At 39.6% G+C, this 26,765-nt stretch overlaps 2 protein-coding genes across 9 annotated transcripts in view; one reads left to right on the top strand and one right to left on the bottom strand.

The window, feature by feature from the left end:
- CFAP61 (cilia and flagella associated protein 61) overlaps positions 1-12,244 on the bottom strand; it is a 422,179-nt gene extending 409,935 nt beyond the window's left edge. For 4 of the 8 annotated variants that reach the window (XM_073236976.1, XM_073236977.1, XM_073236978.1 and 1 more), the window contains exons 1-4: positions 11,950-12,244; positions 9,129-9,236; positions 5,121-5,272; positions 260-410 (exon numbers count right to left, since the gene is read on the bottom strand). In XM_073236976.1, the coding sequence (XP_073093077.1) occupies positions 260-410; positions 5,121-5,263 (294 nt within the window). In that variant the 5' untranslated portion in view covers positions 5,264-5,272; positions 9,129-9,236; positions 11,950-12,244. The remainder of the gene's footprint in view (positions 1-259; positions 411-5,120; positions 5,273-9,128; positions 9,237-11,949) is intronic. The other 4 variants (XM_037022515.2, XM_037022517.2, XM_037022518.2 and 1 more) reach the window with 4 other exon arrangements.
- Positions 12,228-26,320, top strand: CRNKL1 (crooked neck pre-mRNA splicing factor 1). Its single transcript, XM_017663304.2, has 14 exons — positions 12,228-12,293; positions 13,818-13,970; positions 14,772-14,863; positions 15,390-15,548; positions 15,980-16,146; positions 18,054-18,232; positions 19,358-19,528; positions 20,449-20,640; positions 21,323-21,382; positions 22,124-22,204; positions 22,959-23,198; positions 24,379-24,480; positions 24,908-25,156; positions 26,095-26,320. The coding sequence occupies exons 1-14, from the start codon at positions 12,243-12,245 to the stop codon at positions 26,260-26,262; spliced, it is 2,064 nt and encodes a 687-aa protein (XP_017518793.1). The 5' UTR covers positions 12,228-12,242; the 3' UTR covers positions 26,263-26,320.
- The last annotated feature ends 445 nt before the right edge of the window (positions 26,321-26,765 follow it).

Raw genomic sequence — 26,765 nt, 5'->3', positions numbered from 1 at the left:
AGCCCTCTTCAGCACAGCATGCCTGTCCATGCCAGCACCTCACTGACTGGGCTGTTACCTACTCTTTCCCATCCCCTCTGGCCTCCTGCTCTGACTCCCCTTTCCTCCCCACCAGCTAACTTCATTCTGTCATGATGTCATACTTTCTGTTGTGTGTTTTGAAATGGTCGGTCTAAAAGCTGAAAAGACATATATACAAACACAGGACTTCTATTCAAAATTAAGTCTGTTTTAATAAGCACTGGGCATGATTGCTTACGGTGCACAGGATTTCACTGTCGAGCTCTCGGAACACAGACACCCAATCATCCTGCTTGGCGACATTCCAGTTGGGATAATCCAGGAAGGTAGCCTGGGCCATGATCTCCTCCTTGTCATTGTGAAGGGTAACAGCAAGGTTTGCCTTTTCCCTGTGGAAATGATACAACTGCACACATAAGACCAAAAAACAGACAAGCAGGTATCATTGTCTTCCTCCTTTGGCTTCAGAAGCTCAGCAACCACTTCATAAGGTATGACAACCTTTGGAAAAGGCAGGAATGACGGGGCAGCAAGTCTGGAAGTAGATCTTTCAGGACATCTGGTACTAGCAATTAAACTTTTATTGACAATTACATTTCATTAAGAAAGGTGTTATATTTATGCTATAAAGTCCAATACCCTTCCCTGGAGATTGGTTGGGAAGATTATTTGACTGCCAATTGCCCTATTCTTGCCAAGCAGCTAATTCCACTATGTTGGCCTAAACACACACAGTTAGGTTGGCCAACTGTCCCTGTTTGCCTGGGACTGAGAAGGTCCCCAGGACATGGGACTGTCAGTGCTGAAACCAGAGAAGTCCTGGGCAAATAGGGATAGTTAGTCAACTATGGGCATCAGCCAGGCTGAGTTTGGCTCACCTCTGTCAGCATTCTTAACCAATTTCCCCAAACCCTGAGTCCCTGAGATAACTGATTCTTACTGAAGTGAGCATGTCAGCTATCACCTGATCCAAATGCAGAAATGGTGACCCAGAGGGTCTTAAGGCAACCCAGAGAGTTAATAAAGACAAGAGAAGAGAAGCGGGCGGGTCTTCCAACTCTCACTCTAATTCAGATGAGGGCCCAGGGCACAGGAGCCTGAGCAAGTCAGTGCTGACAAAGGTGATGGTGGAGGAGGACATGCGTAAGATCTGCAACAAAGCAGCTGGCATCCCCTCCGGGAAGCAAGGGAAGTGTGTTCCTGGAATCCCAATTTGAACTTGAAATGCATTTATCCATGGGAACCTAGGATGGGTTGGGTTCTATAGTGCAATTAGCATAGTACTGTACCACACACAGACATTATAGATTAATTAGGCTTTTGTGGGTTGGCCTGGGAAACCAGTCATGAATCTTTGTTTTAATGGGAAAATGCACTGCAATTTCCAAATGGCTGACTGCAAAAAGTAACTTTTGTGGCATTATCCTTTTGTATGTATAATATCCACTTCTTATTACCTCTTAGCCATTTGGTTCTCTACAGGACAAATGAAAATCATCTTGGGAGCAAAGAAGGGAGAGGAAGAAAAAGGTAAAGGGAGAGGTATGTTTTTAAGGCTGAATTTAAAATTATTCTTTGAAATAAAACAAAAAATACACATATATACATATATATATTACATATACATATATATTTGATACAAAATATGTTAAAGCTCAAAGATATTAACCTGCAACAGAAATCAGATTTCTTTACATTAGAGTAAGGTCTCATTTATTCAATCGGTTTAGGGAATTTTCCAAGTTCAGCCAAAACTCATTTTAACTATACTTGATAGAAATTTTGGTTAAATTTCAGGGTCCCCATTTTCTGCCGAGTTAGGCATCACAAATTACACAGAAGTCAACGTTCCCTTTACAGCCACACCAACTACCCTACCCACTGCCCTGTGACATGGCCAATTCTTCTAGCCATTTACACTCTTCTGCCATGCCCAATCTGCTCACTCTGTTCCCTAAAGTTTAGCAGACTGTTTAGGTGAGATCAGTTTTATTCATTCTTATAACTCTGTGACTGAGCTGGCAGTTAATAAAATAAAACTCAATAAACTACAATAGAAACTTCCAGTTTTAGAAATTCCTGTAAAATTGGTCTCTAAGCCTTCAGGTTGTCTCAGCAAGGGGACAGGAGTTACCTAAGAGGAAAAATGAACGACTACAGTGGCTGGGTGGCAGCTGTTTGTGGACCTCTAGGACATTAATAAAAATGTAATTTAATTCTGAAAATATCCTGGTTTCTAAGGTAGGTCACAACCTTTTCAGTTATAAGGATCCCATTTTAACATTAAAATAAACTTTCAGTGTTCCCCTCCCATATGATGTAAGTTATGCTATTCATATCTGCCAGTTTAGGAAATACATAAACAAACACATTAGACATGTAGATTTGGGGTACTCTCACAGCTACTCCAAGACCCAGCAAGGGTATGAAGCTCACTTTCAGAAACAAACTGGCTGTCAAAAACTTTCAGTTGCCTTCCTTTAGATTTAGGATTTGTTTTAAATTATGTTATAGTCACCCCTCTACACACCAGAAGTTATCATTCCTAAACCTCTTTTTAATTATTATCGTTGGCATGTTAACGTATTTTTCTGACAAGGCTTTCACCCTTTCTTCCAGTTATCAATTGATGTGGAACAGACCACTTTAAAGCTTAGTGGTTTAAAACAGCAAAGTACTATTCTCTCTCATGGTTCTATACGTGGACTGGGTTTGACTAAGCAGTTTTTGCTTGGGGTCTCCCACGTGACAGCAGTCATGTGGTAGCTGTGGCTGGAGTCACCAGAATATTCCATGTCTGTGATGACTCCACTCACACAGCTAGCACTGGATGCTGTTTGCTGGCTGGGAACTCAAGGCTGGCAACTGACACGTCTGCTTGTGGCCATGTGACTTGACACATTTAACAGTATGGCACCAGGGTGCTGAGGGAGAGCATTCCAGAAGACCAACTGGGGGCTGTAAGACCTCTTATGATCTAGACTTGAAGTCATAGTATCACTTCCGCTGGTTTCTATTGGTTACACAGGGCCTGTCCTGATTCAGGGCAAGAAGGAACAACACAAGGACATAAATGCAGGTATAGCTCATGGGAGGGAAGAGGAGCACCTCTGGATACCAGCTAGCACCCCTCTCCTGAGTAATACCAAAGAGTGCTTTTATTCTAATTGTGCACCTCCTAATTTATCTGCTGTTTCGTCCTGTAACTTATCTCATGCATTATTTATATCTTGTAACTTACATCTATATATAATGTCTATATTAGATTAGCCATTATTGTTACTGTTTTGTACAAGTTAGACATTTTTTTCTTAGATTTACCCACATATTTGTGCATATTTTTGTTTACTTTCCCTCATGTATCTTGGGCTTTCCAGCTGAGATACTCTTCCTTCTGCTTAGAGTATATTCTAGGAATTTCCTTTATTCAGAGTCCACTGGTAACCTAACTCAGTTTTTGTCTGTCTGAAATGCATTCATTTTCCCCTAGGTATTAAAAAATTATTTCACTGGGTATTCTAGTTTGATGTTATTTTTTTCTCTAATATTGTAGATATTTCACTACCTTCTGGCTACACAGTTGCTGTAAGAAATCATTATTTTAATCTTCAGTTGTTTGCAAGCAATTTGTCTTTTCTCTCTGGCTATTTTTCAGATCTTCTATGTAGCTTTGCTGTTAGCTGTCTCATTATGATGCCCTTAGTTGTGGATTTCTCCATGTATTTATCCTGTTTGCGACTCACTGAATTTTTCCAGATCTGAGAAATGGTGCATTTCAATAATTCTGGTAAGTTCTCAGTCATTATCTTTTCAAATATTGATTCTTCCACTTCCCATTATTTCCTTCCAGAGTTTGTTTATACCCAATTGTTAAACATTTGGAAAACCACACAGATAATGAACATGGGCCTCAAATCAACCCATGCTTATGAATTCTTGGGAGAGGTTTTATCCCTGTCCATTCTATGCTAAGGTTGAAACCAACTAGTTTCTTTAGTGTCCATTTTTATGCAGTGGGTTTACGCTTCCTTCACCCTTACAAAGAACAACCCAGTTTTACACAAAGGGTCCAACACTTCCCTCCTTAGATGGGGGGAGTACTTATTTTCTGTTCTCTGCAAAGCTGTCAAAACAGACATGTGAGACTTCCAGAATGTAGCAAAAATCCTCAAGGAGAAAGCAGCATCGGTTTCTGCTGTTTGCCTCAAGTTTCTGATTTCATTTTGATAATGTTCTCTTCACAGTCCTTAACATCTGCGTTTGTGTATGTGTGTGTATCAACATATTGTTTCCATCCAGAGGAAATTATTAAGGTTTTTAATCCAACATAATGCCAAAAAAAACCCATCAATTTCACTGGTATACATATTTTTAAAGCATTTTATACATAGTACCTACCTTACTGCTCTCTAACAAAATTATGCCCATTTACATTACATTTATCAGTGTGGTAATCAGAAGCTATAAATTTTAATGTGTCTTAGGCTGGCCTTAGTTTAAACATTCCAACTGTATTTAATACAAAACTTTATGAAATCCAAAATACTGAGCTACCTCTTTCCAATGAAAATAATAGGGAACAGATTATAGTATATTTATATTCTAGTGTCTAAAAAATCAAAACAAGGAGAAAAAAGATCTTTCCAGAAAAAAATCTTCTGAAGTTTAGAAGGGCACTTGAACAACAGTGGTTAAGAGTCAACCAGGCTTTGTCACTTACTAACTGCTCAACCCATGGGCAGCCTCCATTCTCTCATGTAAAACAGACACGAGAGTGGCTACCTCACAGCTGAGTAAGACAATATTGGCAGAGCGTGACAGAAAATAAATCTTCAAAACTGATAACCAGTATTACTCAGTTGCCCCAAGTGCCTCTACTAGTGGGTGGTGGGGCAGTGGAGATCCAAACCCGAGTTTCGCTGAAGGGTGGGATTGTGCATGATGTGTTGGTTGTTCCCAAAGCTCTCCTGTTCAGCTGGGCAGATTTGCCATTGCCTATTTCCTCACCATGAGCCCCATGAGGACAAAAGAGTAGGGTCCCTTCCTGGTGTGTAACAAAATTGATAAACATTCTTGATTTTATATAGCTACATACTTACAGAAGATAGATGATATTAAGACTCCCAAACAGTTTCTGGGTAAATTTTCTAATGAGGTTTTTGATACAATAAATATCCTGTGATTCTGTTCTTCGGCAATGAACCACTTCTATCTTTCCTCTTGGAGAGGTGAGTATTGACATGTTTTATCCCTGCCCCAAAAAGAGAGAAAACAGGCCACTATTAATCAGAGATGACAGGCCAACCGAGTTACAGTACTTACACAATTGGACATTAATTCAAGTTCTGTATGGTCAGAGTAAACGCGTCTTTAGAGTGCTAGGGAAGCATATTCTGCCCTGGGGGGTAAGCTGTGATGACTGTCAACACAAACCAACTGACATTTTTCTCTCCAGGAGAATGATGTTTCTGGGAATTGGCCTGTCTAGAAATTTCTGCAACTATATTCTTTGTTTCCAGTAAACCTGCTTTACAATATTCTAACAATAGTACTGAAAAGCATTGAGAGGAATATGATTCAGGGTCCTTTAATTTAATTGGCTATAAGGGCATGTGGTCAAGAGTTACAAGGGAAATATTGACAGCTTCTGCCCATGTTCCACATAGATTTCCCCAAACTGGAGCCCTGAAGGTCAGCAACCCTGAGAGAAATTTTGAGACAAAAAAGTTTCTGTGGTGAAATAAGTGTAGGAAATGCTGCCTGTGATGGCCTTCCTGAGGGGTCACCATTCCATTAAAGTCTTTGAGAAGTTCCATAATAAAGTACCCCCTTTCTTTGTATAACCCAGCCTTTCCCACAACCTTTCTGGGGAGAATCTCTAATGACCACAACAGTGGAGTCAAATGTTCCAGAAAGACTGGGGATCACTGCTGACAGAAACAATAAGTCACAAAATTATGTCACTCCCTCTCAGTGTCTCAATGTCTCAGTAAGTGTGTGTCTCTCTCCCTGTCCCTCTCTTTCTTCCTTCTTCCCTGGGTCTCTTGCCCCCTCTTTTTACTCCTTTCCTTTTTCCTAGGGAAAAACATTTTATTATATGCTAGTCAGTAAAGCTCAAATACAGGGAAATTAATTTTCACCTCTGTATTAACTCTACTATGTGGAACATTGCCAGCACCTTGGAAGTCTGCCTCATAGCACTCCCAGTCAATACCCCCTCTAAATATAACCACTATTACAACTTCTATCACAGAAATGATCTTTGCCAATTTTTGAACATCATATGAATGGAATTATACAGTGTGTATGGTTTTTCTTTCAAAACACAGTATTTTATAATTTGGCTTTCTGTTGGTGCTGTTGTTGAGATAGATCCTTGCATAATTTTCATTTTGCCAGAGTCCCAAAGAACTTGAGTGCCACAGGGGCCTGAGATGGTACTGGGCTGAGCTCCTCTTTTGCCAAATGAGAAAACTGGAGTGGAGTGACTTGCCTCAGTACACATGTTTGATCAGAAACAGAACTGTGGGCATCCCTTTCTGGCTTAATCCCGTTACTCCCCCTGTTTAAGTAGCCTGTGAGTAAAGGTCCCCTGCCCTCACAGTTCACTGATGATCAAATTAAGTGTTGTTGAACTCTTCTTCCCCATAAATGCTCAGATGTTAAGGGTGCAAGCTGAGGAGTAATGTGGGGACTAGGAAAGGTTTCAGGAGGCAGTCAGGGCTACTCAACCAGTAGCCTTCTCATTGGTGAATTCACACCACTCTCCACTTCACAGGTGTTTCATCAGCACTCATGAAGCAAACCCAGCTTACAGACAGCCATACAGTCTAAGCTCACAGAAACTGAAAGGAGTCCCAAATGCCAATGCATTCTAGGTGCTTCTGTGGCCCAGACATCTAATGAACAAGTCACGTAGGCTAAGTACAAGTCTGACTTCCTCTCCTTTGATGGAACAGGGTGGTAGGAAACCATTTCTCCACCTCACTCACATGTGCTATGTGGCCAATATTTCACAGCCTTGGTGGTAACTGAGGTAAACTGGGGAGCTCACATGGTCTTGGCTCCAGAACATATTTTGCCTTGGGAAAATGTAGGCTCAGAATGGCAGATCCTCATATTTTGCACAATAAGAAAACCTTAGCATTTATATAGCACTTCCAAAATGGGAAATACGGGCTCAAATGTTTTTCACACTAAGCAGATGTAAATAAATATTTCTTTGAGCTGGTTTAGACTCCACCCCTGCGACAGCAAAGCCACCCATGTACTTTCTCTTTGTACATCAACTACATGGAAAGCTCAGCTATCAGAAGGAAGCTGGGGCCATAGCCAAGAACATGGGCCATGGCATCAGACTTCCAGGGATAAGACCAAGCTTCTACCATCTATTAGGTATGTGATCTTGAGCAAGTTAAACTCTCATGCCTCAGATTCCTCATCTGTAAATCAGAGATAATCTACATAAGTGAGTTTTATAAGTGAGCTACTACATGCAAAACACTGAAAGCAGTGTCTGACATATAGTTAAATACTCAGTACATAGTAGCTATCATCATTAATATTCTTATTATTGATCACAGATATTCTCAAGATTCAAAATAGTGAACATCAAGAAGCTGCTCACAGTTCCTAAAGCCTGAGGGGCCCTCATCCACTATACAGATGTCAAATTGAGGAAACTAGAGATGGGCAGTACTTGGGCAGCACCTTCACAGTGTGCCTGGGCATCTCTACATTATTGATGACAACAGGGCCAATCAGTCACCTTTGCAGCAGACATATCTTTCCTAGATATAGGAACATACTTTTAACCAAGTTGTAGTCAACTTTTGATGACCTGATAGCATTTCCTTTCTAAGATGGCTTTACACAGCCCAGCTGTAATACGAGTCAATTTCATATTCCAACTCTAAAGTTAATCTTTCTTAATATTTAAAAAATTATTTTTAATTACACACAAGTAATGTATTAAATGCACCCTTCATTATATCTTCTCAATGCATAATACTTTCTCATTATGAAAAACATTTATATATAAGACTGAAATCCAGGGTTGATTATGGTAAAATATGCTTAACATAAAATCTGCCATTTTTACCTTTTCTTAGTGTACAGTTCAGTGGCATTAAGTATTCACACTGTTGTGCAACCACCACCACTATTTATACCCAAAACTTATTCATCTAAAATCCTATTTTTGAACCTTGGTCCCATCTTTTGAAGTCTCCCTTTTTGGGGGTTGGAATGTGTTTAATTTCAGATAGTATTCTCTCTTTTAGGAAATCAAACACACACAATACTTGCTGGATGGGCACAATAGCCCAGAAAGGAGATAATCATTGGGTGGTGTCTCACCTGAATACCTCTCTCACTCACTGGCAGAAGCATTAATAAACAATAAAATGACAGTATTATTTCAAAAGAGGCAATCAGAACCTGGTTGACTACCATCTGAGCAATTAAACACTCAATTATATTTTCCATGGCCTCATGTGAATATGGAATTAGATGTTTCCTACAAAAACATGGCATTAATAGAGACAATAAATTTTCATATTTGCAAATATTCTTTACCTTCTTCGGGCATAAACAGACTTTAATAATATCTAGACCCCTGTCAAAGCTAGACATGAATACTGTCATCCTGGCTTGGGGTTTAACTTAAAAGCAAAACTGGAAAGAGACATCCTGTTTATGAAACATAATAAGTTCATGCTACCAATATATAAAAATTCTGAATAGAATAAGAAAATATAATTAGAGAGCTGTACTTAGGAAAAAGGAAATTAGAAAAAAAGAGAATGAATAAAGGGACATCCCCCACACAGGCAGCAATGACTTTCTGTGCAGTGGCCCGGGAAGTAATAGGGTCTGATATAGGCCCTGTGAGCAAGAATTTTAATGTTCCATGGGGATAGTACGGGCCTCATTTGAAACAGAGAACTGAAACTGAAACCACACAAACAACCTGGACTTTGGAGGAGTGGACCTCCCAGTGTGTGAGGGGACTGGAAAACCTAACCCTATAGCCCAAAGAAGTGGCAAAGAAGCCTTCTCTACCCATAGCTTTAGGTAAAATAAATACATAAATAAAACAAAAATACCTGTGAGAAGTCCAAATTCTAGACCAAAGTGGGTGTAGCACTCCAATGCACACTACCTGTATAGTATGTAAGTCCCCAGGAACTTCAGATAATAGACTCTGAAAGAGACTATAAAATAAATGTGCATAATTCTTAGAAATACAGAAAGAAAAAGAAAAATCATGAGAACAGGTAATTATGAAAAAAGAACAGAAAATTTACAAATGGAAAATATGGTTAAAATTTAAATGATTTGGGTGGTTTAAAATATGACTTAAGACTGGAGAGAATTAATGAACTGGAAAACAGTTAGGAAGAAATTATTGAAAAAGAAAGCACAAAGAAATAAGAAGAAACTATAGAATGCAGTTAAGAGACATGTAAGAAAGAATGAAAAAAAAAAAAACCTATGTCCCATAGGAATTTCAAAAAGAATAAATGAAAAGTTGTTTGAAAATAAAGGCTAATGAATTTTGAATCCTCATGTCATGAATCCTGAGCAGGAAAATAAAAATAAATCCTAAATATATAGTAGTGAAACAAAAAACCTCAGAGACAAACAGAAAACCTAAAAGGAACCAGATAAAGAGCAAACTGCCTATGAAAGAATAACAGTTAGACTAAGAATATATTTCCCATCAACAACAATAGAAGCCAGTAGTACAGGGGTTGGCAAACTTCTTCTGTAAAGGGCCAGATAATAAATATATTAGGTTTCATGAACCACACGTTCTTTGCACAACTACTCAGCTCTGCTATTATAGCACAATAATAGCTGGGATACTGTGTACACAAATGAGTATGGCCATATTCCAATAAATTTTTACTTATGTACACTGAAAGTTGAATTTATTTAATTTTAATATGTCCTGAAACAGTCTTCTGATTTTTTTAATTGTTTAAAGTTGCTTTAAAAAATCTTAGCTGATGGGCCATACAAAAATAGACAATTAGTTGAATTTGGCTTAGGGGGTATAGTTTCCCTAACACCAGAATAGTATTTTAAAAATAGAGGTAAAAATGACCATTAGCCTAGAATTCTATACCTCGCTAAACAATCATTAAAAAAAATGAAGGTTAAATCAAGATAATTTACTTACTACAAAAACTAAATGATATACCATTCAAAGAACCCAGCTGAAAGAAAAGATGTGTATCAGGAAAAACAAAATTAAAACCAGAAGTGGAATTCAAAATAAAATGCTGAGGGGAAAAAAGCAAGTATGCAGGTATATCAAAATAAGCTTTAATGGCAAGAAGAAAATTAATAATGGTACTGAATTTTGCTTAACAAAAGCCAAACTGAATTGCCAGACTATAAAACTTGTGAAAAGGAAGGAAATTCAATCAAAATAAATCATTCTGAGGTGTTTGTATCTTAGAAAGGAGGCTAGAGATGACTAACTTTAAACTTTGTTAAATCAATTATGTGTAGTTACAAATTTAAGGGAAATCAGTTAGGGGAAATATCTTTTTATTCTAATAGCTATTTTTGTTAGGTTACTTCTCTTTATCACAGTGATACAAAATTCAGTCAATTTATTTAAAATTTGAGAAGTGAGATAACTTAAAAATATTTAAATAATAATGTAGGTGTTAGGTGTGGCAGATATTTTTATGTTGGTTATAAATAACTTCAGTTTAGGAAAGCTGCATAAAACTTTGTTCAAAAACTGTCTCTGCAGAGATGGACATATTTCTACATACACATATTTTTTTCCAAATATCAGAGACTTGGAACTGTCAAAAATATCTTACTCAATTAGCTATCAAACTACAAAAAGACATGGAGGAATATTAAATGCATATTACTAAGCGAAAGAAGCCAATATGAAAAGTCTATGTACTGCATGATTGCAAATGATACATTCTGGGGAAGGCAAAACTATGGATACAATAAAAACACAGCAGTGGTTGCAGGAGGCAAAGCGGGGAGGAAGTATGAATAGGTGGAGCACAGAGGATTTAGGTGGCAGTGAAACTATTCTTTACCATACTATAATGGTGGACACAGGTCAATATATTATTGCCCAAATCCCACAGTGTACAACACCAAGAGTGAATCCTAATGTAAACTATGGACTTTGAGTGATAATCATGTGTCACTGTAGGCTCATTAAGTGTAACAGATGTCCACTCTGGTGGGGTATACTGATAATGGCGGGTAGGGAGGCTTCCTGGGAAGAGAAATAGGAATTCTCCGCACATTTCTTTCATTTTTCTGTGAACCTAAAATACCCTAAAAAGTAAGTGCTATTTTTTTTTCAACCATTTGCTTGCACATAACTTTTCTGTTTCTGAAAGCAGGTCAAGTATTACAATAGCTAACATTTACACACTTTACACAGATTTTCACTTTAGTCCTGGTGAAATAGATATTATTTTCGTCTAATAGTTAACGGACACTGGAGAATGAGAATTTCTATTAGTAAAACATACTCCCAAAAATGTAAACATCTGTTTATCTGACCGCAAGGCTGGTTTATTTGCTGGCACTCTGCTGATTTAGTTCCATTCTTTTCTGTTACCTGACTTTAAAATACCTTTAGTTATTTTTATCCACAAGCCTAGATTATTTGGGAACAACCGTCCTGAAACGAAGTGGATGAACCTGACACTAACAAGCCTAGAACAGAACGCGGCGCCCGGCCGCCCGGGAGCGTGGCAGAACGGAAGCGCAGCCGCCCGCCCCGCAGCATGCTGGGAGCGGTAGTTTTCTGGCCGGCTCTCCTTCCCCGCGCTCGAGCGTCCCGGCCGGAGCTTTGTTCCTATTCTCTTAGCCGGGCGCCGCGGCTCGACAGCCACCCGTCCTCGCACAGCCATCGTAGTCCCGGAGACTGACCTGGGAATGCGGCCCTGACCACCTGCTCCCGTCCCCGCGTCCTGCCAGTCAGGCCCGCGCTGCCGCCTCACCTGCCACTCTGGACACAGCGCTTCACTCCCGCCTCCAAGAAGGACGCGTAGCCCGGTTACCACAGAAACGAAGTTGCTTCCGTCACTCTCGTGAGGTCAAAGATCACTCTGGTCAGTTCCGCTTCCGGTTCCTGGATCCTGCTTGTTGTCGGAAGGCGGAAGGTGTTGGTACTCTTAGAGGGTGGATTTCTGGGGTACGGGGGTCGCCCGAGACCTGCAACCATGGCGGCCTCCACCGCGGCCGGGAAGCAGAGGATTCCCAAAGTGGCCAAGGTAGGCAGCAGCGAGGAACCTGTGGAAGACGGCCGGGGAAGAGGGGCTTGCCTCAGCCTCTTGGTACCCGGGGCGGGAGCGGGTGCTGTGCCTGGAGCAGGCCCGCTGCGTGCGGGGCCAACGGGGCAGAGGAGGGGAAGGCTTGTCACCCCGGAGCGCGGCCCGCGTTCGCGAGGCCTCTGGTCCTGGGAGGTGTTTGCGGGGTCGGGGAAGGGATCACTCAGCAAAGATGACCTGAGCCCGGCCGTGCTCTAGGCGCCGGGGGCTACGCTCTAATGCGGGCGGCGAGCGGTACTCAAACACATGAGTATGTGTAAAATTGCTACCTTTCCGAGGCAACCTTGCCGTGGAATAATCAGGGCTGTCTGCAGGATCCCCAAAGAAAACTATGCTGAGGAAGGGAGATCTAAGCTGACACTTGCAGACTTTATTGAAGTTAGCCCAGTTGAGAGTAGCAAAGTGAGAGATGACAAGTTGTATGGTGGCATAATTTAATTAAACAATAAATTTGATAGTATGTGATATTGCCATAGGTTGCAGATACTGATTTCTCCAGCCCTGAGGGCTCACTTGAGCTTGCCATTTGTATATTCATTTAGGTGACTCCCAAAGATAATGCATATAAAAACCACATAGCAGAGCTGACAGTTAATGCTCATTAGATATGAGCTATCATCATTACCATTATCATTTCACATGTGGAATTAAGTAATTAATATTTCTTGTAATTCAATCCCATAGACTTGTATTGGGCACCATTGGCCCAATAAAAATATGTGAACCACATATGTAATTTCAAGTTTTCTTATAGGTACAGTAAGCAGCTAGAACAGGTGACATAGATTTTAAGTACATATTTTATTTAACCCATTATATCCAAGATACTGTAATTTCAACACATAATCAATATTAAAAAAATAATTTGACAGGATATTCTTTTTTTCATACTAAGTCTTCAAAATCCAGTGTATATTTTACACTGACAGCCCATCTCAGTTTGGACTCACCACTGTGGCTCATAGTCACTGTGTTGGACAGCACAGACCTTAAGACTTCAGGAAGCTTACAGACTGATGAGAACTTAACAGAATATTGCCTTTGGCTTCAAATGCCATGAAAACCCACATGCCTGAGGCTTTCTACACGTGGGGCACAAGTTGAATTCTGTTAATAGAGGTTGTAATGCTAGATGAGTTATGACACACATCTTGATAAAATAAAACCTCCGATAATCTTACCTTGGCAACCTCAAAATTTATTATTATACACTAATCTGAAAGGGAAAACTTGCTATATCTGCCACCTTTTCTCTTGAGGCTTTGTCTATGGCTTTATAGCGGATACCATGCATAAGATAAAAAATAATATTTTTTCTATTTAGTTTCATAGAGAAATGGGAGTATGTCATACAAAGAGAGCATCTTGTAGTAGTATTTATAAAGTTCACATCCTAAAAAATGTTTGTTTCCTAAACCATGTGTGAAGAGCATCTACTAAAAAACGAAGTGTCTTTTTTGTTGAAAGGTGAAAAATAAAGCCCCGGCTGAGGTTCAGATAACTGCTGAACAACTTTTAAGAGAAGCTAAAGAAAGAGAACTTGAGCTTCTTCCACCTCCCCCTCAACAGAAGATCACAGATGAAGAAGAGTTAAATGACTACAAACTAAGGAAAAGGAAGGTCAGTCAATGTGATATTTTTCAATCTGTTAATATTATTAAGAACTGATAGGTTAGAGTTTAAAAGTTCTTATTGGTTGAAGAGGTTATAAGATGAGGTTAAAGTTTCTAGCCACATAAATAATACAGCTTTTAGTTACCAGATAACTTGCATTTTGTAGAACCTTATAAAATATGCCATGAGTTGTCCGTTTTAAAGTATAAAGATATTAAATCCACCAAAGGTGGGTGGAAGTTTAACAGGTGGAATTGACAGCTGGAAGATGGGTGGACTTAGCACGCTTGTGTTGTGTACTCACATCGGGGCCACCCTTTGTTGGAAGAGTTAAGACCTGGAAGGAGCCATGAGAAGACATGGGGATCTCATCTGACCTCCTCATCCCAGAGTGGGGGATTATTTTAAACCATTAATCCTGTTGTATCTACATGCTAGTTATCCTCAATGAGCTGTGTGTGAAATTCTGAGTCATTATCGAGAGTACTTAGTCAAAAACATTTTATTAGTAACACGTACAAAGTATATTAAAGTATCAGTTTTTATGGGTAATAAGAGAAAATACCAACAATCCTGCAAATAATTCTTTATATCTAAAGTTTATCTCTTTGTTTGCATGTACAACTTGAAAAAACACCTGTGATTGTAACTCTTTTTAGTGCACTGCTAATTTCAAAAGGATTCCAGGATGTGATTTCTCTTAAATAAGAAAATAAATAACCTTTTTAGTATAAGAATTAATAGACAAAGAATGATGTCATTTTTAATCATTTTTCCTTTCATTTGACCTTTTTTGTCTTCCTGCAGACTTTTGAAGATAACATAAGAAAAAACAGGACTGTGATTAGTAACTGGATAAAATATGCACAATGGGAAGAGAGTCTGAAGGAGATTCAAAGGTAAAATTGCTGAGCAAGTAATTTCATATGTAAAGACATCCCTTTTTAACAGATATTTGAAAATAATGTTAAAGCACGAGCAAAACAATGTGTCCCTAGTAGTAATTTTCTAAGTCGTTCCACAGCACATGCTCTCTAGCCAGAGAAGTGCAGTTCCATCTGCTTTCTCTCTGGGAGTTTTAAAAATAAAAATTGTTCTACTGAAAACCAGTGGACAACAAGATAAAAATACAACTGGTGCTTCCTGTTGTCTAGTGTTTCTGCATTCTCCCAGCATACCCCCTGCCCAGCTGGGCCTTTGTTCTTGCTACTCCCTGAACACATCCCATCTCCCTACCTGACACGTGGCTATTCCCTCTGCCTGGTATGAGCACCCTGAAATGATACCTTTTCACTCCTAGGTTACCTTGGCTCAGGTAGATCCAATACTAGCAAGGTTCTGCAGACGTTTTGAAATAGTTGCCATGTGTGTTGAATGCACTTCTCTTGGTGCTCTTCAAATACTCCCCAAATCTTGCTGCTTTAGGGCTCGGTCCATATACGAGAGAGCTTTAGATGTGGACTATCGAAATATTACACTCTGGCTGAAATATGCAGAAATGGAAATGAAGAATCGCCAGGTCAACCATGCCCGAAATATCTGGGACCGGGCCATAACAACTCTGCCTCGAGTCAACCAATTCTGGTAAGATTCTGATCTAATAAAACAGCTTTGTGTAGACTAGAAAAGTTCCATATTTTGGGGTGTTTTATTTACATAGTTCTAATTGTACCTCCTATTTTTCCTTTAAACGTACCATAAGTACTTTTTAATGTCCTATATGGTCTGTTGAAATCATACAGTGTATAATCAGAACTGGAATTTTGTTTGCAGATTTTTATGCACAAGAAACTTCTTATTGAATCAAGCAATTTTTAAGAAAAAATGTTTTTTCTGTGGTTCATCCTTCTTAGATTTATATTTTAATAAGAAAATATGTTTGATTTAACCTTTAGGGAAGATAAAGCCCTAAATCCTCTACATATTTAAGAAAGTTAGAACTAGAAATTGCCAAAATCATTTTTTCCCTAAGTCACTGTGACCTTGACAGGTATTTTCGGATGATTTTGTTAAAGGTACAAGTACACATACATGGAGGAGATGTTGGGAAACATTGCTGGTGCCCGGCAGGTGTTTGAGCGCTGGATGGAATGGCAGCCCGAGGAGCAAGCCTGGCACTCATACATCAACTTTGAGCTGAGATACAAAGAGGTGGATCGGGCCCGCACCATTTATGAGCGCTATATCCTTTATGAGAGCTCAACATTGCCCTGGTGCTGCTCCTCCCATGGCGGAGTAGGCATGATCTGCATAGAGTCATTCCTGTAGGCGTAGCAGTCAAGGATGCAAGTTTCGTCTGCTTCATAAGCTACTTATATATTATCTAGGGACATAGGCTTGGTCAGAGCAAAAGTTACCGTCAGGGTAACGGAATCTTTTCCAGTTAGACTTCGGATGTGTTTACACTTTTGGCATGAATGCTGTGGTTCCTTGTGGAAATGACATGCTGTTATAGCCAGTCCTGTTTTTCTAGAGTTTGTGTCAGTCATTAGCACCACTCCTAGAGTCCATCCAAAGGTTTATTGTTACTAGCCATGTGACTCCAGTGAGTCAGTTAACTCCTTTGAGCCTTAGTGCACACTTATCTTTAAAATGAGAATAAAAATTCCTACTGTGGATTAATGTAACATGTGAGGGCACTCTTAGCACTTTAGCACTGAAGCAGTCAGTCCTCAGTATTCATATTTGTAAATTCTGCTTTGAAATTTATATCTAACCCCAAAATCAATTCATATGGCACTTCTGTAGTCATTTCTGACAAGTACAGAGTGATGAAAAATGTGCATCCCCAGAAGTGACCACCTGCCTTGTCTCTGCTCTCAGCCAGAGATGACCAGAGGGTAGAAGCAGGAGGGGCAGGGTGGTGTGCAGGAAGCTCCAGCTCTGGGGCCTGTCGGGTGGGTTCGAGTCCCTTCTCTGGTACTGGTTAGTGTGGTGGCCTCGGGCAAGTCACTTAACACTTCTGAACCTTGTTTTCTCTTTTATAAAATAAATAGAATTTACAAGGCTTAGATGTTTTTAAAATTTAAAATAATATGAAATACACATACGTGTGTGTGTATATGTAAGTATATATGAATACATATACACATACGTATTCCTCTGGGAACATTGATATTCTCCAGTTACATGGTCAGAGTGACTTCATAGAATAAAGCTACCAGGACAAACAAGACATAACTTTCCTATGCAATTTTAAGATCTTAATTTACATCTATACTCATTTAATACCATTAATTTAACAAAAGCTCTTAATGACACTTGCTATGTGCCAGGCATTATCTTGAGCACTTTACAAATATTGTCATTTAGTCCATGACAACCTGCGATGCAAGAACCATTGCATCCTACAGACGAGAAAGTAGAGGCTTAAGAGATTAAGCAGCTTGACCAGGGTCCAGATAGTGAAGGACATGGGATTTGAACCCAGAAGCAGTTTCAGAGTCTAAGCTGTTAAAATCATTGCCATATTTGAATGCATTACTACTTTGGAAATTAATAATTTCCTCAAGAAAGGTAGATTAAAAATAGATACAGCCTAATAAGAAATGGTAATTCAAAACTTTCTCTTTTGGTTCTAGCTTTCTTTTCATGACTTTTCTTCTTAATCATTAGTTCAAATATTGATGTTATTCAGCATTTAGTATAGCAGGAGCAAGCCTGGCACTCGTACATCAGCTTTGAGCTAATCTATTGACCACGTTGTTTTGGCATGATGCTAAGAGCTTGACATACATTTCCACATTTAAAGCTGGCGATCATCCAATGAGATGGTTGGTATTATTTTTCTTTTTTTGCAGATGATAAAACTGAGGCTTAGGCAAGTTAAGTGACTTGTCCAGGATCACATGGCTTCAGTGTCTTCATTGTACCAACTCCTGTTTGTGTCTACTTCCAAAATACTGGATAAACACTGGAGAAAGACAGATGAACACGTTGCAGCCCCCCTCATGGTGGTCACAATTCGGTGGTTTCCTACATTTCTACATTTTGTCACCCCTGAGTTGCAGTTTCTGTCATTGGGATTTTGGGTTTGGGTTTTCTTTAAGCTGTGTTGTCTTCCCTAGCATTTCCTTAATTCCCCTGAACTTGTTCTTGTGCACCCTGATGTTAAGAACTGGATCAAGTATGCCCGCTTTGAAGAAAAACATGGTTATTTTGCCCACGCACGGAAAGTATATGAGAGAGCTGTCGAGTTCTTTGGAGACGAACATATGGATGAACACCTTTACGTTGCCTTTGCCAAATTTGAAGAAAACCAAAAAGAGGTAAATAAACTTAATCTGATTATGTTGAAAAACAGCTTAGAAAACATTGAATTCATTTCCATTTTCTCACTTTTGGAAAAATGTTTTCAAAATACAAAAGTATGATTTCTTGAAGAAAACAGCATACATTGTGGCTAAGCTGCAGATTGGGGGCTGAGTGATTATAGTTTGTATTATACCTCTTAATTTTATTGTGCTTTTCTGAAAATTAAGTCTTTAAATCTAGTATGAGAATATTGTCTATAAACTGAGAGTTAGTCATTAGTACCCTGAATAAAGGGTTTTGCCAGTAATACACCTGGGAAGCAAAAAGTCCAGAGCCCAGAACAGAGAACAGAATTTGAAAAGAAAACAGATTGCCCCACAAATGAGTCAATTCTTTTCTTCTGTAATATGTATGGAAAATAATCCCTTAAAGTAGCTCAAATAATATAGAGTTGAGAGAGGCTGAGGTCTGAATACACAATTTTGCAATAACAAGTTGAGATTCTGTTCTAAGGGCAGTGGGAAGTATTGAAGGATTTTAAGCAGGAGCATGATGGAATATAATTTATAGTGGAAGGAAAGCCTCTAGCTAATTAATGGAGATTGCACAGATGAAAGGTGGCAGGAGTGGAAGTGAGGAGACTTGTAATGGTCCGGGGAAGAAAGGAGGCTGGGAGGCAGGGGGCTGGGGAGAAGTGAGATGCCAGGTTGAAGAGGTAGAAGTGGCAGGGCTTGCTGAAGCAGTGAATGTGTGGAATGAGCAAGGACAGCAATAAAGGAGGACCACTAGGCTTTTGGCAAGTGCGTAATGGTAGGTGTTGCTTCCCAAATTGGTGAGACTGAGAGAGACGCTGGTTTGGTGGGAGAAACGGGCTCAGTTTTGGACCTGTTTAGTCTACATGTGCAGAAAGATCCAACTGGCAATGTTAGGGAGACAGTATTAAATGTGGCGCTCAGGGAATGGTGTCAGTCCATTCTGCCTAGAACAGCCTCAACAAGAAGAAGAAAAATACTATTTGGACATTTTTAGGTCTCAGAAATCTAATGCACAAGTCATGCTTTATGTCACAAGTACTTTTCTAGAAGTGACTAGAATGAGAATATTGTGTTATAGAAGATAATTGTCCTATGTGCTTTTAGTTTGAAAGGGTGCGAGTGATCTACAAGTATGCCCTCGATAGAATTTCAAAACAAGAGGCTCAAGAACTCTTTAAAAATTATACCATCTTTGAGAAGAAGTTTGGTGATAGGAGGGGTATTGAAGACATCATTGTGAGCAAACGGAGATTCCAGTATGAAGAAGAAGTGAAGGTGAGTGCTGGTGTAGATAATTTTGCAAGTAGCTAACCAACACTCGCTACAGTAAAATGAAGGAAAAAAAAGGTTAGGGCTACAAGCACTTACTCTCATGATCATGTATCTGTGATAAATTGGCAACTATTCGAGACAGAGAGGAGCGAAGCTGATAGATGAGGCAAGCATACAGCCCTTGGATTTGCCCTGCGACTCCCATGTTGCAAGTCATTTAGTTGATTGTTGATGGCGTACCATACAGCTTGATCAAAAGAGATCTGGAGCTCATTTGAGATCATTTTTGAAAGAAAGTGGAAGAACCAGAGATTGATCCAAAAACCTTTTATATTTTACCTTTTAGGTTAACTGAACAAAAGATGTAGCTATGGTTCCACTCTCATCTCTTTATCTGTAATGTACTCGTTCAATGTGAATTCAAAGATAGCAGTTTTCTTTACTATTCTGTTTTGTATTTAAAAATACTTCTGCTTAGTCAAATTAAGATATCGACAAAGGACTAAGTCTGATATTAAGTGAGGTCAGCAAGATAGGTTCAAGATAAATCACTACTAGTGGAAAAGGTAGGTTTCACAGTTGTGAGCATGTATAATTCCACTGTAATTTTAAATCTAGCTCTAATGATATGTAGTCATATAAATAAATATGTTTATAAAAATAAGCATCTAATTATCAAATAATTACCTTGGGAGTGGTGGTTATAGATAAAGGAGGACTTGCTGTGGACAGTTGGTTAATAATCTGTCCTGTATAGTCCTTCCTATTTATAAATTCTCGGGAATGGTATTTTTAAATGAGAACATGCAAGATCCAGAAAAACACTGCAAAAATATAGAAATCCTGGTCCTTTCTTTCAGCTCACATAGTCCAGCAAGTGTAGCTCTTGGTTTTGTTTTTATTCATGAAATTTGTCTTTTTAGGCAAATCCACACAATTACGATGCATGGTTTGATTACTTGCGCTTGGTAGAAAGTGATGCAGAAGCAGAAACTGTGCGGGAGGTCTATGAACGAGCCATTGGCAACGTCCCGCCCATTCAGGAGAAGCGGCACTGGAAGCGCTACATCTATCTGTGGGTAAACTACGCACTCTATGAGGAGCTGGAGGCGAAGGTAAGAGTGGGATCACCAGCCACAGCCTGTGCACTTGCAGTTTGGCTCCTGTGGGTCGGGATCCTTGAAACAGGGATCTCATTTCAGGTTCTTAGGGGCCCAGGCTTTCACTGAGCTATGTCATTACATATTGTCTCTGCAACATTTTAAACTCAGTATACCTATTGTGGGTGTATTTTGAGGCATATTTTTGTTTTATTTTATGTTGTTTTTTAAACCTTGAGGTACAATAAAATAATCATTTGGCACATGAAAGGGAACCAGCCCTTAGCATAATTATACATAGTTTCTGGGTTTTCTCATAACAGGGATCACAGCCGGGTTGCACATTTTTGCTTTAAAGATTAAGGGAGATTTTCAGAAATTGGTTGTATGTAATTTAATAGGAAAAAATTAACTTTCTGCTGTTAACCTGAGACAGATCAACAAGATGTCTTTTTTTCCTGCTATCAGACAAGAAGCCTTTCTAAAGAGAAGCTCTAAGGGTTTGATGGCCCTGTTACTGGTGATTCTTTAACCAAAGTTTAATGGCCAAACATAGTTCATTTTTTATCATAAATGGAATCAGGGCTTGAAAGTACCAACTTGTGAAAACATAATGTTGGGGGTGTACACCTTTCTTGTATTAGTAAAATTAGTAACAGCTTTTACTATTTTGTGAAAATTTCTTATTCTAATACAGGATCCTGAGAGGACAAGACAGGTGTATCAAGCCTCTTTGGAACTAATCCCTCATAAAAAGGTACATTTGCTCTAAACATTTTGTTCCAAATGTGTCAAAATCCTGCTTCTGTTACTGGTGAAATAATTCAGTGAAATAATACTTACTGAAGTGAATATTTCCTGCTAGGCACCATGGAAAACCTAAACAAGAATAAGATATGCTCTGTGCCTCTGAAAACAGATTACAGTCTAGTGGAGAGGACAATTTGCGTGAAAAGACAAATGACTAATACAAATAATAATGTAGCGATTCAGAGGAGGTTGGCGGGGTGGGGGTGCTTGGAATAGACTGAGTGGAAGGTAGAATGTGCAGGTCCAGAGAACACATAGCATGTGCAGGAAATAACCAGCCAGTGCCTCTTGGCGATTGAATGGGTGTGTGCACGCATGGGTGCACCTGCCTATGCTGGAAGCACTTGAGATGCTGTCTGTGCCGTAATTCCCAGCACATGAGAAACAAGTAGAGATGCTTGCTGAGTTACCTACTAGAATAGAGGTGGCATGTTCTGCCTGTTCACAAGCATATGCACAAAACAAAGCTCATTCTCAGTAGGGGCTCCATGCACTAAAGTATCCAGATTAGTTTGTGACTTTTGTGAAAGAAATATCACCTTTGCTTACAAGCAAGAAAAGACATCCATCCTAGCTCTGAAGTTTTAGGGAAATCTAATTGTGGCCTTTTGTTAATTTAAATTTAACTTAATTCAATTTAGTTTAAATGAATCTCTTAAGTTAGATGTTTTGTGCTTTTGTTTTCTAGTTCACTTTTGCCAAAATGTGGTTACTATATGCACAGTTTGAAATAAGACAGAAAAATTTACCATATGCTAGAAGAGCTCTGGTAAGTAAATAAGGATCAAGATGCATTATTAACTTACATGAGAAGGAAATTGAAATCTTAAGTGCTTCCAAGTCAAATGATTCCTACTGAAAAAGCAACAGAAATATTACACCTTTATAATCTAAGACATGTTAGAAAGAAAACACATGACCTTTAAAGAAAGATGGGGTGATAATGCTTAAGTTATTCCATTTCAACATTGTAAACTATCAGTAGGTACCAGTTACCAGATCCTTCCTCAGACTAGAAAGATCTGATCCTGTGCAAAATGTTTGGTGTATTAAGTGCATCTCCTCAACAGCTGTTCTAAAATTTCTTAACAATTGTTCTAAAATTTAACAGGTTCAAATACTGCATTTTAAATGTAGTTATCCTGATAAGCTACTCTCATGACTATGGACCACAAGGCAGGTTTCATTCTGTGACCTTTTTACTTATAGGGGGTTTTATTCATCTGGCAGCCATATTCTCTCGGAGATACTGAGAAATTAACTAAAATCCAAAATAGTTAGCCAACAATTATGAGACATTGTGTCTTTCTGAACAGGCACCAGTGGGCAAAGGCCCTCTCACTAGCTGAATGAATTAGGTTTCCTTGGCGCCTGTCGGGAAGCAGCATGAGCCGTGTGTTGGCCCAGAGGGAGAGAACAGCTTGCCATGTCGACTCTCCAGAGCTCTTCCTCAGTAGAGAACAGCTTCTAGCATAGGCTGATGATGTCTCTGCACTCAGTGATTTGATCATTCTGTTTTCCAGGGAACTTCCATAGGCAAATGTCCAAAGAACAAGTTATTTAAAGGTTACATAGAATTGGAACTACAGCTTCGTGAATTTGACAGGTGCCGGAAGCTTTATGAAAAATTCCTGGAATTTGGACCTGAAAATTGTACCTCTTGGATTAAATTTGCAGAATTAGAGACAATCCTTGGTGATACTGAGAGAGCCCGGGCGATCTACGAGTTAGCCATCAGTCAACCACGCTTAGACATGCCTGAGGTGAGGATCTCGAGTTGAATATAATTTTCTGTGACACTCCTCTAGTATTACCTTAGATGACTATCTAAATGTTTGTGCATTTTAAAGTATAATGACGACTTAAGCAAGGTGGAGTCTTCTACACACATAGGAATGTTCTGTTTTGGGGATAGGCAGGAGGAAGCAGCCCTCTAGTTGAATACCTAAGCACAGTGAAGCCCCGCTGTGACACCCAGGATAAACTGGGACATCATGGAGTAGGTAGCTGGCTCTCTTCCTCCCTTTCTCAAGCACAGCAAACAGAAGGCTGGGCAAGGAAGCAGGCAGTCAGCAGCTCCATCTGGAGAACAAGGGAGATAAAGGTTGATGCTGCACATGCCCAAATCTCCTGGCACGGTTGTGCCCGGATTGGGCCAGCAAAGAGGCTCTCACTAAACCAGGATGTTCCTGGAATTACTATTGTGCTGTCCTAGAATTCCAACCTGCCACAGGACCTACAATCATCCCTTCTGTATTTAAGCTTGAGCCACAAGGTGGCACCAAACTACAAGTAGGATGGATTTGAATCTCACTGAGCCCCTGAACTCATCAGCGGTTTTGTTAATCTCCCACCAGAGATCTGCATTTAATCGCTCAGGCCCCACTGGCTGCATTAGGTAGGGACTTTGGTCTGACTGGTTCCATTGGTCAGCCTCAGCTCCTCCACAGATTGCTGCTGCCAGGCATCCAGGCCACATTCTACTTACCCTTGTGCCCTGACAGGCCATATCTAACAGCTGGATAGCTATTCACTGAGTGCCTATTGAGTTAAACTCAGACTTATCAAGGAATTTACAGTGGAGATAATATATACAGGTTAATCTAGGCCTGTGTTCTCCCTGCACATTCAGCTGTATATGGGAGGATCAGGACAGTGCCTGGGAGACTTGGCAAGTTCTCAGCAATGCTTGATGTCCAGCATTTGTGAAACCCCAAAAGAGAATCCAAAAAGGAATCCATGGCCCCTTTTCTCATAGTCTGGAATTCTAGCTAAGTTTTGGCCAGCTTGGAAGTGCCAGTATTATTTCTGGTACCCATATGTTCTTTAATTGTTTATAAAAGTCTTAGGTTCCTAGATGGCCTGGGTTGGAGTGGTGGTTAAGCTGTGCTTTGGATAGGGGCATGTTGCTTTTTCAATGTCAAGACCTATTATCTTTCGTAGGTACTTTGGAAATCATATATTGATTTTGAAATTGAGCAGGAGGAAACTGAAAGAACACGAAATCTTTACCGACGATTGCTTCAGCGGACACAGCATGTCAAGGTATCCTGTGCTTTGTAAACAATCTTTGATTTTGCTCAAATTTACAGTCCTGAAGAAAATACTGCCTTTCTGTATCTTAAGTGTTATTTACTTATTTATGTATGCATTTTAGATGACTAATTTGCTATTAAAGAGAATGCATGAGTCTTGGAGGACTTTGGAATACTAAGCTTATGCCAGTTCAGTATTTACACTGCATGTGAATAACTTGGATATCACAGGGGTGACAAGTTTTAAGATGATTTCAAACATCTAATTGGACACAGATTGCCTCATTACTGAAGCATGTAGTCAGTTACATTCTCTGGACTACTATACCTTAACATATTAGTATGTTCAGACGCCATTAACTAGAAATTAGTTTTATTATCACATTATTATCTCCTGAGTGACATGGTTAATTTAGTTCTATAATCATTTTTTTAAGGTGTGGATCAGTTTTGCTCAGTTTGAGTTGTCTTCAGGGAAAGAAGGAAGTTTGGCTAAATGCAGACAAATTTATGAAGAGGCTAATAAAACCATGCGCAACTGTGAAGAAAAGGAGGAGAGACTTATGCTGCTGGAATCTTGGAGAAGCTTTGAGGATGAATTTGGAACAGTATCAGATAAGGAGAGAGTAGACAAACTCATGCCAGAGAAAGTCAAGAAGAGAAGAAAGGTCCAGGCTGATGATGGGGTAAGAACTGAGCCCTGGAGCTGGTCATGTGACATCCAGCGAGCAGAAATGCATCTGAGTTTGAAATCTGTACTTGTAAGTGGCTTATGGGCAGTCTGAGAACGGGAGCAGACAGCCTGGAGGGGAGAGTTACAGGCTGGCAGCTATGGCAATCCAGAGCAAGACATATGGTCTACCTGGGGGTGACGTGTGGGAGGAGACTTGGCAGTGGTTTCTCGCTGCTGGCTGATTCCAGGAACTATATGAAGTGTAGTGTTTCAGGAGCACTGAGCAGGAAGTCAGGGTGGAGGGAAATGAAACTGTTTTTAGGTAGGAGTCGATCCAGAGGCTTTGTAGCTGTAGGAGGCTCTTAGGCACAGAATGGCAGCAGCCAGCCATCGGCATCTCCAGCAGGCAGACTAGAGGTGCCTGTCTTGGAGGAGAACCTGGTGGGAGGCTGTTGTAAACAAAGCAAGTGGTGGTGGAAGCTGAAACCAGCACATCTTAAGAAAGTCAGATAAATGACCCTTTGGAGGTAGGGGTGTTTAAGGGCAGGGAGTTGGAATAATAATGCAGATTCAGATTTATGGCTTTCATTACTGGGTAAATAGTAAGTAAATCTCTAAGAATGTAAAATCTTAAACACAGACTGCAAGATGGAGTTGGCGAGGCTGACCGTTTTCTTAGTTGACTTTAAGTAGGTCTGCTTAGATTTTTAGAATTTTTCCCTCCAGTTTTTAGCTTTCCATTAGCAAACTTGGGGCAGCACCAGTCCAGCACTCCTTATTCCGTTGTCCGGGCCTGGCCTTGTTCTCTGTGGTAGACACTGATGTTTTGTGAAGTGAAAAGCAGGTGAATGTGAACTGTGTTTTCTAGTGCAAATTCTCCACTTTAAAGTACTTGAAGTGTGACTATTTCAGCCACTGTTAGCTTATCTTTTGTTTCACTTTTTTCTGTAGTCTGATGCAGGCTGGGAAGAATACTATGATTACATCTTTCCTGAGGATGCTGCCAATCAACCCAACCTCAAGCTCCTGGCCATGGCCAAACTTTGGAAGAAACAGCAACAAGAAAAGGAGGCTGCTGAGCAAGACCCAGATAAGGACATTGATGAGAGTGAATCCTGATCTTGTTCGTATTGATAAATGATTTATTTTTTTTATAAATTAAAAGTTTGGAACCCTTGTTGACTCCTATAAGTTTTTGTATATTTCACCAGTAATGAATTGATTGGAATCTTTGACAGCTACTTTTTAAATTATTTTTAAAATGCTCTTGGTTTAGCTAGGGGTGGGGAATTATAAGTAAAGGAATTTTTTTTAACTGCTGGATTTCCTTATATGAATTTGAACATTTTTGTCCATGTCATGCCTTAGGATATCTAAAGGTTATGCCTAGTATCTATTTTAGATGAAACTGCAGAAGTTTTCAAGTTACATTTTATAGTAACTTTTAAGGTATTTTCTGTTTGTCTTCTTCATAAAGATGCATTCATCTGAAACCTGAAACATCTCTAGTCACACAGGCTTGAATTCCATTCCCAGCTTTGCCACTTAGTGATGTATAACAATCTTTTTTAGTTTCTTCAATAATAAAATGGGCTTTTGCCAACTCATTTTGAACATTAAAT

The sequence above is a fragment of the Manis javanica genome, chromosome 5, assembly GCF_040802235.1.
Source record: "Manis javanica isolate MJ-LG chromosome 5, MJ_LKY, whole genome shotgun sequence".
NCBI lineage: Eukaryota > Metazoa > Chordata > Mammalia > Pholidota > Manidae > Manis > Manis javanica.
This window is presented reverse-complemented; position numbering and strand designations above follow the sequence as displayed.

Excerpts from the sequence above, each read along its gene's own strand:
- CRNKL1 (XM_017663304.2), top strand. The coding sequence starts at position 12,243 with ATGGCGGCCTCCACCGCGGCCGGGAAGCAGAGGATTCCCAAAGTGGCC. Across the intron at positions 13,971-14,771 it reads ACAAACTAAGGAAAAGGAAG|ACTTTTGAAGATAACATAAG; the intron begins GTCAGTCAATGT and ends GTCTTCCTGCAG. Across the intron at positions 15,549-15,979 it reads CCTCGAGTCAACCAATTCTG|GTACAAGTACACATACATGG; the intron begins GTAAGATTCTGA and ends ATTTTGTTAAAG.